At 42.9% G+C, this 13510-nt stretch overlaps 2 protein-coding genes across 4 annotated transcripts in view; both read right to left on the bottom strand.

Moving 5' to 3' along the window:
• The window catches only part of LOC121551442 (interleukin-12 receptor subunit beta-2), a 33147-nt gene extending 32722 nt beyond the window's left edge, over positions 1–425 (bottom strand). The window contains exons 1-2 of one of the 3 annotated variants that reach the window (XM_041864103.2): positions 196–425; positions 37–90 (exon numbers count right to left, since the gene is read on the bottom strand). The gene's annotated coding sequence lies outside the window, so the exon portion shown is untranslated. The other 2 variants (XM_041864104.2, XM_045211010.1) reach the window with 2 other exon arrangements.
• An 8843-nt stretch (positions 426–9268) lies between these two features.
• On the bottom strand, positions 9269–10729 carry rln3a (relaxin 3a). Its single transcript, XM_041863732.1, has 2 exons — positions 10369–10729; positions 9269–9824 (listed from the first exon to the last, which is right to left on the bottom strand). Exons 1-2 carry the CDS (start codon positions 10529–10531, stop codon positions 9559–9561), a joined length of 429 nt encoding a protein of 142 aa, XP_041719666.1. The 5' UTR covers positions 10532–10729; the 3' UTR covers positions 9269–9558.
• Positions 10730–13510: the final 2781 nt, after the last annotated feature.

Below are 13510 nucleotides of genomic sequence, written 5' to 3'. Positions count from 1 at the left end.
TGAAAAACAAGTAGTTCGAAAAATAAGAGCCATTACCTCGTCGTCAAGGAAAACATCGAAATACTGGGACTTCCATCTCTCGCCAGCATTCTATCGTACGATGAATGAATGTTAGCGATGTTTACATGCTCAGAAGTTTGGGTGCTTTCTGCAGCACACTAGCTGTATTTGTTTCGAAAAAGCGTTGCTTCCTACCTTGCGCCCTCGCTCACTCCCTTTCGCCGATTTGATCAGACTGAATAGGTGAAAGCAGAATTATCCACCCTGTCCAAAGTCTCTACTTGGTCTCAGTTCTCCAGTAAACTTGTGATTATCAACAATCTGGCAGAAACTAGATTGGATGTCTGTCGGCCTAGCTATCGCTCACACGCACAGTCTTGTCTATGATCCGCAACGCGGAGTGAAATGAGCCCAGAAGCGAGTGGACAACTGTCTAAAATTAAATGTAGCCATTGACGCTCTGTGATCAGTCTATGACTCGCCTACTTTGTTTGACGGACATTTCCTTTGGCAGCGATCCCCTATAGCCCTGGTTTGGACAATTAATAACATGACTCTTTGCCCTTTTCCTTTATGGTTGATATTAACGATGAAAGGAGATATTCTCTTTCTCTCTCCTATTGTGTACCGCTGTTAAATACTGTGGCAAAATAAAAACTTAAGGAAAGGTCAAATAAGTACTCAGAACTACCAATTATTATAGATAAACATTAAAGAAAAGGGTAAACACAACACTGGACTGAACCCCCTAATTGTCAAACTAATATTAATGTACAACAATATACAGTTGAAGTCAGAAGTTTACATACACCTTAGCCAAATACATTTAAACTCAGTTTTTCACAATTCCTGACATTTAATCCTAGTAAAAATTCCCTGTTTTAGGTCAGTTAGGATCACCACTCTATTTTAAGAATGTGAAATGTCAGAATAATAGTAGAGAGAATGAATTATTTCAGCTTTTATTTATTTCATCACATTCCCAGTGGGTCAGAAGTTTACATACACTCAATTAGTATTTGGTAGCATTGCCTTTAAATTGTTTAACTTGGGTCAAACGTTTCGGGTAGCCTTCCACAAGCTTCCCACAATAAGTTGGGTGAATTTTGGCCCATTCCTCCTGACAGAGCTGGTGTAACTGAGTCAGGTTTGTAGGCCTTGCTCGCACACGCTTTTTGTGTTCTGCCCACACATTTTCTATAGGATTGAGTTCAGGGCTTTGTGATGGCCACTCCAATACCTTGACTTTGTTGTCCTTAAGCAATGTTGCCACAACTTTGGAAGTATGCTTGGGGTCATTGTCCATTTGGAAGACCCATTTGGGACCAAGCTTTAACTTCCTGACTGATGTCTTGAGATGTTGCTTCAATATATCCACATAATTTTCCTTCAACATGATGCCATCTATTTTGTGAAGTGCACCAGTCCCTCCTGCAGCAAAGCACCCCCACAGCATGATGCTGCCACTCCCGTGCTTCACGGTTGGGATGGTGTTCTTCGGCTTGCAAGCAGCCCCCTTTTTCCTCCAAACATAACGATGGTCATTATGGCCAAACAGTTCTATTTTTGTTTCATCAGACCAGAGGACATTTCTCCAAAAAGTACAATCTTTGTCCCCATGTGCAGTTGCAAACCGTAGTCTGGCTTTTTTATGGTGGTTTTGGAGCAGTGGCTTCTTCCTTGCTGAGCGGCCTTTCAGGTTATGTCGATATAGGACTCATTTTACTGTGGATATAGATACTTTTGTACCTGTTTCCTCCAGCATCTTCACAGGGTCCTTTGCTGTTGTTCTGGGATTGATTTGCACTTTTCGCACCAAAGTACGTTCATCTCTAGGAAACAGAACGCGTCTCCTTCCTGAGTGGATGACGGCTGTGTGGTCCCATGGTGTTTATACTTGCGTACTATTGTTTGTACAGATGAACGTGGTACCTTCAGGCGTTTGGAAATTGCTCCCAAGGATGAACCAGACTTGTGGAGGTCAACAAATTCTTTTCTGAGGTCTTGGCTGATTTCTTTTGATTTTCCCATGATGTCAAGCAAAGAGGCACTGAGTTTGAAGGTAGGCCTTGAAATACATCCACAGGTACACCTCCAATTGACTCAAATTATGTCAGTTAGCCTATCAGAAGCTTCTAAAGCCATGCCATCATTTTCTGGAATTTTCCGAGCTGTTTAAAGGCACAGTCAACTTAGTGTATGTAAACTTCTGACCCACTGGAATTGTGATACAGTAATTATAAGTGAAATTAGCTGTCTGTAAACAATTGTTGGAAAGATTACTTGTGTCATGCACAAATTAGATGTCCTAACCGACTTGCCAAAACTATAGTCTGTTAACAAGACATTTGTGGAGTGGTTAAAAAACGAGTTTTAATGACTCCAACCTAAGTGTATGTAAACTTTCGACTTCAACTGTAGAAGATACATAACTAGAGGTTATACAATATGGGTATATATCCACTGCACACTTCTTGGGTGTGTAATTGACATGACCAAGGAGTTATTGAAATTCAAAACTATGAAAAATGTACGTAACACCGCGTGAGATTACAGTACACAAACAAGAGTGTGCAATATATAAGGCTAGTCCGTGGACATTCTGAACCTTGTTTGAGTCCAGTAGGTCACATGACCAGAGAGTTATTGAAATTCGAAACAATGAAAAACATAGAAAATTCATGTAAAATCACCTGAAAGTAGTTTGAGGGTTGTAGGTCACATGACCAAGGAGGTATTGACATTTAAAATGTTGATAAATTCATGTAAAATCACCTGAGATGAAAATGGACAAACAAAGGTGAGTGCAATAAATAAGGCTAGTCAGTGTGTCACGCCCTGGCTCTGGGGACTCTAGTATGTTGAGCCAGGGTGTGAGTTTTCATTTGTTTTCGTTCTAGTTTAGTATTTCTATGTTGGCCAGTGTGGTTCTCAATCAGAGGCAACGTGTATCAGCTGTTGCTTGTTGTCTCTGATTGGGAACCATACTTAAGCAGCCAGTTTTCCCACAGTGTTGGTGGTTTCTTGTTCCATGTTGGTTTGTGTATGTAACCTTTGGACGTCACGTTATCATTCTGATTAATAAAATATGTTCACCTTCAACGCTGCGCCTTGGTCCTCTGTTCCCGACGATCGTGATAGAAGATCTCACCAACACTGGACCAAGCAGCGTGTCCAGGAGCCAGCGCCAGAGGTATCGCTAAAGGACATCAACCTCGACTGGGCCTGGCCCACGGGGAGGAGAGACCCCCAGAAATTTTTTAGGGGGGGGCTCACGCCGTGGACGACGGGGCAGCAGGAGGCCGCGATAGAGCGGTCCAGCGGGTTTGCAGAGGAGGCCGCCAGGTTAAGGGGGCCACTGGTCACAGAGGAGAGGGAAAGTGTAGAGGCACGGCGAGAGGTACTGGGGTGTGTTCCTGTTCCTCGCATCGGCCTGTTCCTGTTCCTCGCATCGAGCCTGTGGTGTGCGTCGTCAGCCCGGCCCGGCCTGTTCCTGCTCCACGCACCAAGCCTATGGTGCGCATCGTCAGCCCGGCCTGGCCTGTTCCTGCTCCACGCACCAAGCCTATGGTGCGCATCGTCAGCCCGGTTCGGCCCGCTCCTGCTCCCCGCACCAAGTCAGTGGTGCGCTTCGTCAGCCCGGTCCGGCCCGCTCCTGCTCCCCGCACCAAGTCAGTGGTGCGCTTCGTCAGCCCGGTCCGGCCCGTTCCTGCTCCCCGCACCAAGTCAGTGGTGCGCTCGTCAGCCCGGTCCGGCCCCGCCCTGCTCCCCGCACCAAGTCAGGGGTGCGTTTCGTCAGCCCGGCTCGGCCCGTTCCTGCTCCCCACACCAAGCCAGTGGTGTGCGTCGTCAGTCCGGCACAGCCCGTGCCTGTTCCACCGGTGCCTGGTTCGGCACGGGTCAGCTGCTTCACGCCGGAGCTAGAGCAATCCGCTCCACCAGTGTGCAGTCCAGCTCCGGTCAGCAGGGCCAGGGGTACTTTGGGGGTTAGAGAGGGAGTGGGGATCATGCCCGGAGCTGGATCCGCCGCCAAGGCGGAGTGCCCACCCGGTCCCTCCCCTGTGGTGTTTGGTTGGCGCGGTCGGAGTCCACGCCTTTGGGGGGGGGTACTGTCACGCCCTGGCTCTGGGGACTCTAGTATGTTGAGCCAGGGTGTGAGTTTTCATTTGTTTTCGTTCTAGTTTAGTATTTCTATGTTGGCCAGTGTGGTTCTCAATCAGAGGCAACGTGTATCAGCTGTTGCTTGTTGTCTCTGATTGGGAACCATACTTAAGCAGCCAGTTTTCCCACAGTGTTGGTGGTTTCTTGTTCCGTGTTGGTTTGTGTATGTAACCTTTGGACGTCACGTTATCATTCTGATTAATAAAATATGTTCACCTTCAACGCTGCGCCTTGGTCCTCTGTTCCCGACGATCGTGACACAGTGGATATTCTGAAAGTAGTTTGAGGGTTGTAGGTCACATGACCAAGGTGCTATTGAAATGTGAAAGTTTGAAAAATTTATGTAAAATCGTGTGAGATGACAATGGACAAAAAAAGGGTGTGCAATATATAAGGCTTGTGAGTGGATGTTCTGAAAGTAGTTTGAGAGTTATAGGCCACATGACCAAGGAGCTATTGAAAATAGAAACATTGAAAAACATTGAAAATGAATGTAAAATCGCGTGAGATGAAAATGGACAAACAAAAGTTTGTGCTACATATAAGGCTACTCGGTGGATATTCTGAAAGTAGTTTGAGGGTTGTAGGTCATATGACTAAGGAGCTATTGAAATTTGAAACTTTTAAAAATTAGCGTAAAATCTAATGAGATGCAAGTGGACAAACAAAAGGGTTTGCAATGTGTAGGCCTAATGAGTGTACATTATGACCAAGGCACTATTGAATTTCAAAAATTAAAATAAATAATTTTAAATAGAGCGAGATGTAAATCGACAAAAACAAGTGTGTGCAATATGTGTCTCTGCCATCGGGTTAGCTAGAACCAGTTTTGAACGTTTTAGGAGTAATGGTTAAAGAGCTATTGATATTAGAAAAATTAGATTTGTCACTATGTTGACGGTCCCTAACTGCTGTTGGTGGACGTAAAGAAAACTACAGGCGAATATCCTTCGAATATCCAACCTGAATCTGTCTTTACCTCGGTAGATAAAACCGATCTCAGTCCTCTTTAAAGTGAACTCTGGGGTAATAAAAAAGTACATATCTCAGTTCTCTTTGTATTCACACTGCCCTTGCCTTTTGAATGAGGACTCAGCTATTTTGTCAGTTTACTTCACCTATTTTGTGACCCGATTCCTCTTTGCATTCACATTTCTATGTTTATAAAGGAACCAAGATCTTTTTCCAACATTCACTCAATGCACTGTGGGTGTTTCAAAGTGCAGGCCAAGCCATTCAATCAGAATGTGTTATCGGACAGCTAGGTATATCATATACCTACTTACATTTTTGGAAGCTAATAGATTGCATTTAGTGAAAAGATGAGGCGTAATAATTGTAATCAGAAGATACTTTTAACATGTAAATAGTATCGGTAACATAATAAATAGCAGAAGAATAACTTCAGATTAAATAATGTGTAATTGAAAATTGTACACCCAGTGTAGACTACTGCCCCTTCCAGATGGTAACAGTTTTGTTTTGTTCGCTTCGTTTAGTTCCCTTCAGGGGATCTTTTGAGGGGTTTGAGTTCCTTTGGAGTGCTCACACTGCACAAAAAATTAAGCGAACCGCACTGAGTTCACAAAAATTGTCTGAAAGGGACCAAGTGTGAAAACACCCCAAAAATCGTCTTAACCCTAAATCCGTTGCAGCTGCCAGGAACATCTTGTGTAGTGTCTACAGTGCATTCGAAAAGTATTCAGACCGCTTGACTTTTTCCACATTTTGTTACATCTTATTCCAAAATGGATTAACTAAAAAAATGTCCTCATCAATCTACACACAATACCCCATAAAGACAAAGCAAAAACAGGTTTATAGAAATGTTTGCAAATGTATTACAAATTAAAAACAGAAATACCTTATTTACATAAGTATTCAGACCCTTTGCTATGAGACTCGAAATTGACCTCCGGTGCATCCTGTTTCCATTGATCATCCTTGAGATGTTTCTACAACTTGATTGGAGTCCGCCTGTGCTAAATTCAATTGATTGGTCCCGTGTAGCTCAGTTGGTAGAGCATGGCGCTTGCAACACCAGGGTTGTGGGTTCGTTTCCCACGGGGGGCCAGTATGAAAAATGTGTGCACTCACTAACTGTAAGTCACTCTGGATAAGAGCGTCTGCTAAATGACAAAAACATTTTTTTTAATGTACATTGGACATGATTTGGAAAGGCACACCCCTGTCTATATAAGGACCCACAGTTGACGGTGCATGTTAGAGCAAAAACTAAGCCATGAAGTCGAAGGAATTGTCTGTAGAGCTCCGAGACAGGATTGTGTCGAGGAACAGATCTGGGGAAGGGTACCAAAACATTTCTGCAGCATTGAAGGTCCCAAAGAACACAGTGACCTCCATCATTCTTAAATAGAAGAAGTTTGGAACCACCAAGACTCTTCCTAGAGCTGGCCGCCCAGCCAAACTGAGCAATCGGTGGAGAAGGGCCTTGGTCGGGGAGGTGACCAAGAACCTGATGGTCACTCTGACAGAGCTCAAGAGTTCCTCTGTGGAAGATGGGAGAACATTCCAGAAGGACAACCATCTCTGCAGCACTCCACCAATCAGGCCTTCATGGTAGAGTGGCCAGACGGAAGTCACTCCTCAGTAAAAGGCACATGACAGCTTGCTTGGAGTTTGCCAAAAGGCACCTAAAGGACTCTCAGACCATGAGAAACAAGATTCTCTGGTCTGATGAAACCAAGATTGAACTCTTTGGCCTGAATGCCAAGCGTCACGTCTGGAGGAAACCTGGCACCATCTCTACGGTGAAGCATGGTGGTGGCAGCATCATGCTGTCGGTATGTTTTTCAGCAGCAGGGACTGGGAGACTAGTCAGGATCGAGGGAAAGATGAACGGAGCAAAGTACAGAGAGATCCTTGATGAAAACCTGCTCCAGAGCACTCAGGACCTCAGACTGAGTGAAGGTTCACCTTCCAACAGGACAACGACCCTAAGCACATAGCCAAGACAACGCAGGAGTGGCTTCTGGACAAGTCTCTGAATGTCCTTGAGTGGCCCAGCTAGAGCGCGGACTTGAACCCAATCGAACACCTCTGGAGAGACCTGAAAATAGCTGTGCAGCGACGCTCCCCATCCAACCTGACGGAGCTTGAGAGGATCTGCAGAGAAGAATGGGAGAAACTCCCCAAATACAGGTGTGCAAAGCTTGTAGCGTCATACCCACGAAGACTCGAGGCTGTAATTGCTGCCAAAGGTGCTTCAATAAAGTACTGAGTAAAGGGTCTGAATACTTATGTAAATGATATTTCAGTTGTTGTTTTTGTACACATTTGCAAAACTTTCTAAAAACCTGTTTTTGCTTTGTCATTATGGGGTATTGTGTGTAGATTGATGAGGGGGGAAAACAATTTAATCAATTTTAGAATAAGGCTGTAACGTAACAAAATGTTGAAAAAGTCAAGGGGTCTGAATACTTTCCCAATGCACTGTATATGTATAGGCTATAGCCTAGTTTAGATCTAGTATGTTGCCTTATATATAAAAGTACAATAGGTCAAATACTCCTGTCTTTAGCCTAACATTCATTTCTGGAGAAAATTGACTTGTATCAAGTGTGTTTTATTCCATTGGGATTGTACACCATTTGAATGAGTAATTTTTTCAAAACACAATATTTTTGTGCAGTGGAATTAAAAGTGGCTTTACACATGTCATAGGCCAACTCAGTGTTCCAAGTTTTGTGGTCCTCTGTAGCTCAGCTGGTAGAGCACGGCGCTTGTAACGCCAAGGTAGTGGGTTCGATCTCCGGGACCACCCATACACAAAAAAAAAAGTATGCACGCATGACAGTATGTCGCTTTGGATAAAAGCGTCTGCTAAATGGCATATTATTATTATGCCCTAAGGCCCTATGTTTTCCTGTGTCATGATTCTGGCATTGTCCGTATCTGTGGCTGGTGGGAAAACACACCAAAAGTCAGAATGTTAAGCAAATTAAATCTTTATTAAAACCTTTATAACAGGTTCATAATCCAAAATAAAACTGATTTGACAGATTTTTTTAAAATAAGGGCTATCTGAATGACGACAGTGCGTGAACTAAAAGTCTGAAGGATCCAAAAGCAGCATAACACATATATGAAACAATGTACAGTAATGGAGAAAGACGTCTGGAAACCACATTTCATAACAGGCAACCAATTCCACACATACAGAGACAGGCAGATATCGGTATTCAGTCCCAGTCGGTAATCACATAATAATAATAATAATAATAATAATAATAATAATAATAATAATAATAATAATAATAATAATAATAATAATAATAATAATAATAATAATAATAATAATAATAATAATAATAAGGAATTCCCCTCGACCACGCCCATAAATTGGGGAAAACCCTTCGTTTTTTTTGTTATACAGAAATAACAAAACATGACGAAAAGCTCCTGTGTTGTTCAATGTAGATGTAGCCAGGTCAAAAATCCCGACCCATGGTCCCACGTTGGGAAATAGAGCCTGCGAGAAGAGCCCTGTGGCTTCAGGCTATTCGGTGTGGGAAATGTGGGGACGAGGTGTCCAAGTAGGCTACACGTAGCTATGTGTGTGGAAAAAATTTCATCACAGTTAATACATTTAACTTGTTTAGCTAGAACTGTCCGTTTGTAGTTCCACTCACTACTTCTAGCTGGATAGTCAGATTGTTTGTGTTGTTGGTCTTGGCTAGCTTAATGTTCCGGTCGGTAGCTAGCTCTCACTCACTCAAGTTGCTGCTAGCATCGTTATGAAAAAGGGCATTATAATAGAAGCCCTACAATATTACGTTTTTCTAAGTAGTGAGAACGCTAGGGAGCAGGCAATATTGAAAAGTAATATTTAGACATGTTGTACTTTTCTTAAATGTAGTTTTGTAATTGACTAAAACAAGCAGACAACAAGAAAATTGCGTTTGAAAAAGGTCAAGTTTTTTGCTGTGAGCCAATGGGGAAACAAATCACATTTTATTTGTCACATGCGCCGAATACAACAGGTGTAGACCTTACAGTGAAATGCTTACTTACAAGCCCTTTACCAACAATGCAGTTTTAAGAAAAATAAATGTTAAGTAAAACAAATAAAAATAAATAACAAATCATTAAAGAGCAGCAGTAAAATAACAGTAGCGAGGCTATATACAGGGGGTACCTGTACCTAGGTAAACATAGGTTGTTTTACAGGCAGGCGTTCTATCTAATACCGACTGGGTCTATATGGAGAATAAGGTTATATTCTCCCTGCACAGTTAACATGATACTTTAACTCGGAAACACTAGGAAGAGGGGAGAGCAGTTTGAAAAAAGGAGAGAGAGAGAGAGATATGAGAAAATACCATGTATGTGTAGGCCTATGTGTGTGCGTGGGAGGGGCGAGAAAGGGGTGGATTCTCAGCAAAGGGAGCTGATTTCTCCCTTGCTGCAGCCCCACTTGCAGCAGGCGTTGGACAGGCCCACCACCACATCACGGCCCTTACGGTCAGACATACGGAGAGCCTCCAATACCTCCTCTGAGATGAGGGAGCGGGCTGGCCTGCTGATGAACACTCCACCCTCTTGGACCTGCTGGAAGGGACCCTCGGGGACCTGAGAGTCTGGGTTCCAACCTTCAGATAAGGCCTCGTCATGGGAGCTGAAAGGGTCCTGAGGGAAGTCTCCTGAAATGCGGTTTATAATAGGATATTTGAAATGTGATATTGACTCTCAGTGCTGCTCAATTAATACCTTCAAAAGTCAAAGAGTGCTGTGGTAATAAACATCAATTCATTTAAATGAAAAGGATGTAATCGACTGTGTGGATGTAATTGACTGTGTGGATGTAATCGACTGTGTGGATGTAATCGACTGTGTGGATATAATTGACTGTGAGGATGTAATCGACTGTCTGGATGTAATCGACTGTGGATGTAATCGACTGTGTTGACGTAATCGACTGTGTGGATATAATCGACTGTGTTGACGTAATCGACTGTGTGGATGTAATCGACTGTGTGGATGTAATCGACTGTGTGGATGTAATACATACCAATGGACAAAGCCAGTGATACAAAAAAAGCCAACATAGTCCTTTCCCTTTACTCAACAAACCAGAAATCACTGATAAGTTGAATCAGGTGCATTACTGCTTGGCTAGAATGAAAATGTGCACAATTTAGAAACACAATGAGCCAAGAAAAGGCTTGTCCAGCCGGCATGCCTCACCTGCACTTCCGAGTGACCGTCTCCAGCGAGATCCTCCACAGGTGAAGATGACCGCCCGGATGAACTCCCGACCACAGAGCTTCACTCCATACGTGGGGCGCTCCATCCCCTGCACCCCAGCCACCAGCAGACACACAGCTAATACCAGTGCTTTCCACATCATGTCCCAGGAGGTGAAAGAACAAGTGAGCAAAAGAGGAGGAGATAGAATAGATTATTCAATGGCTGACTGGGCTGTTTGGAGCAGGTGTTTCTCTCTGTCTCTCTGTGGTGGCAAGTGTTGTGTGACTTCCCCAGTGACCTGGTATTGGTTTATAAAGGGGTCCTCAGCCCTACGAGGTAGACGTGGAACTTGCACACACACACACAGACCCTCCAACCCAGGACAGTCATAGATATGAGCGAGAGATAGACCCAGAGACCTTTATGGAGACAAAGCACTGACCAAAGGTGGCATAATTTGCCAATACTGCCCAAACGCGACGATGATGTCAGAGTAGTTTGTAATCTGATTGCGAGAAAAACTCATTTTCTGGATGTCAAACCCACGTTTCATTTGAATCCTAATTTTGCACCTCCCTTTTACGTGGTCATCACCCACCTCATACTCACTTGACTGACATACATTTCTGCTCATGCAAAACGTGTTAATGTGCAGAGCCATGGTGTAGTGGTAACACTCCCTGGCACATTTTACATACAAATCCCCACCAGACACCAGGGTTCAATCCCTGCGTCCACTGTTTCTCCCACTTGCCTGTCTCCCCACTTAATTTCCTCACTATCTGAATAAAGTGTCAAAACACCTTACAAATACATATTTAAAGTTGCAGTTATCATTGGCCATTTATGGTCTCTAAATGTCAAATTAAAATTACCTTCTTAATTCCTGTAAATTAGCAGAGATGAAAATAAGAAAAATAGGTTAGGCAATAAACTAGTCATCCATGAATCTATAGCTCTGACCTACATATGTCTCTTGTGACTCAATGTAGGCTACCCAAAAAACATTATGTTCAAAGAGGACACACTAACATTATCAAATCTTATAAAGGGGTACAGTAGGAATATTGGGTATGATGACACAGTTCAGAAGTGTGATGCCACCATGTCAACATGTCGGTTTAGACAAGAACATGTTTTCTCAAACACAAATACCCAGTTTGGTACATACAGTATACTACAAATGTACATATGTGCTACATTTCAGTAGTGGAAGATCCAGCCTATCGACGGAGGAGGAGCTGTGACAATGGAAGACGACAAGGTGCCCATTGAGGAGCTCCGTGGCCTGTCTGTCAGATGTCTCTACATCTATGCTCCCTCCTCTCAAGATACTACCTTTCTGAACTGCCTATCATCTAAAGATGTGGAAGACCATCGCCAAAATAATGACAGATCCCTATATTTGTTTTGTTAAATCGTTTTTGGTTTATTTTGTTTTCAAAGTGACTGAGATTCTACTTGTAATGAAAAGCGCTAAATAAAATACATCTTATTATTATTATTATTATATAGAACTTACTTTCAAGTAAAACTTTATCTGTTCTCCTATACCACTTCACACTTTTTCAGTGCTGACTCTGTGTAACCCCAGCTACACTAATTATTCTCCTCCCATGACTGGCTTCTCCCCTCATATTTCTCCATCACTCTCTCTCTGAAAAAAGAGGGATGAGGTCACGGGTGGGGGGTTCACACAGCAAGGAGTAGGGGGTGCGTGCGACAGTATGAGGCAAAGCGGGTGACATTTCCAAAGGCAGATAACATGGAAGTCATCATCTGAGTCAAACAAAGGCTGGGGCCCTATCTGTGTCACTGCATAGTCAAAGGTCTCCCGTTTCAGAATTGACAATGGAATTGTGAATTTGTAATTAATGGGTTGATAACAATGCGAACAACATGGTTTTTCAGGGGGACATTTACTTGGAGACTCATTTGCACATTGGCTAGTGGTGAGTGACCAGGTGAGGAGGTTAAGAGAGCGACATCGATGGTGACTGAATGTATTGCTTTTTGAATAAATTGTTTGTGGCCAGTATGTAGACTTTGTCTGTATACGTGTGTGTGTGTGTGTGTGTGTGTGTGTGTGTGTGCAAGAGCTCATTCCCTCCCCAATATGCCCCCCTAGACATAACTACCACAAAACAACCAACAAAAATGGGTCACAACTCTTGCAGCTATGTCGCACGCTGGGTCTGTACATAGTCAATGGTAAGCTTCGAGGGGACTCCTATGGCAGGTACACCTACAGCTCATCCCTTGGCAGTGGTACTGTAGATTGCTTTATCACTGACCTCAATCCTGGAACGAATTGCATAAATCTCTGAAGCTGGAGACTCTTATCTCCCTCACTAACTTTAAGCATCAGTTGTCAGAGCACCTTACCGATCACTGCACCTGTACACAGCCCATCTGAAATTAGCCCACCCAACTACCTCATCCCTATATTGTTATTTATTTTGCTCTTTTGCACCCCAGTATCTCTATTTGCACATAATATCTTGCACATCTAGCATTCCAGTGTTAATACTAATTGTAATTATTTTGCACTATAGCCTATTTATTGCCTTACCTCCATAACTTGCTACATTTGCACACACTGTATATATATTTTCTGTTGTATTTTTTTTGACTTTATGTTTTTTTACCCCATATGTAACTCTGTGTTGTTGTTTTTATCGCACTGCTTTGCTTTATCTTGGCCAGGTCGCAGTTGTAAATGAGAACTTGTTCTCAACTGGCTTACCTGGTTAAATAAAGGTGAAATAAAAAATAAAAAAAATAAAAAAAACAGAGTCTCTCAGAGCATTCACAGTCAGCCCACTGACACACCTATCAGATCACAGGAAAATCACAGTCTAGTTGAAGAGCGCAATACTCAATCATGAGGCATCAAAGCCAAAGGAACTGCATAATACTAAGACATGCTATCGATGGAAGGAAAGTAGTGTAGAAACCTAGCAAAAAACTATTGGGCAACAACAAATTCAATCCCTTTTAGAAAACGTTTCACTGCAATAGTGAAAGTGTAAACTTGTCATTACAAAGCCTAAAGTACACTTGACTTTTCAGCTGCCTTATCAAACTTTAAAATGTCAAGCAGACAACCTAAGAAAATTAACAACAATGACAAATGGTT

The sequence above is a fragment of the Coregonus clupeaformis genome, chromosome 35, assembly GCF_020615455.1.
Source record: "Coregonus clupeaformis isolate EN_2021a chromosome 35, ASM2061545v1, whole genome shotgun sequence".
NCBI classification, from domain to species: domain Eukaryota; kingdom Metazoa; phylum Chordata; class Actinopteri; order Salmoniformes; family Salmonidae; genus Coregonus; species Coregonus clupeaformis.
Note: the sequence above shows the minus strand (reverse complement) of the source record. Positions and strands in the feature narration are given on the sequence as shown.

What these genes read in the sequence shown, in the direction of transcription:
- rln3a (XM_041863732.1), bottom strand. Translation starts at nt 10,531, where the DNA reads ATGATGTGGAAAGCACTGGTATTAGCTGTGTGTCTGCTGGTGGCTGGG. An exon ending in ACGGTCACTCGGAAGTGCAG is followed by an intron (nt 9,825 to 10,368) that starts GTGAGGCATGCC and finishes ACCGCATTTCAG; the next exon opens with GAGACTTCCCTCAGGACCCT.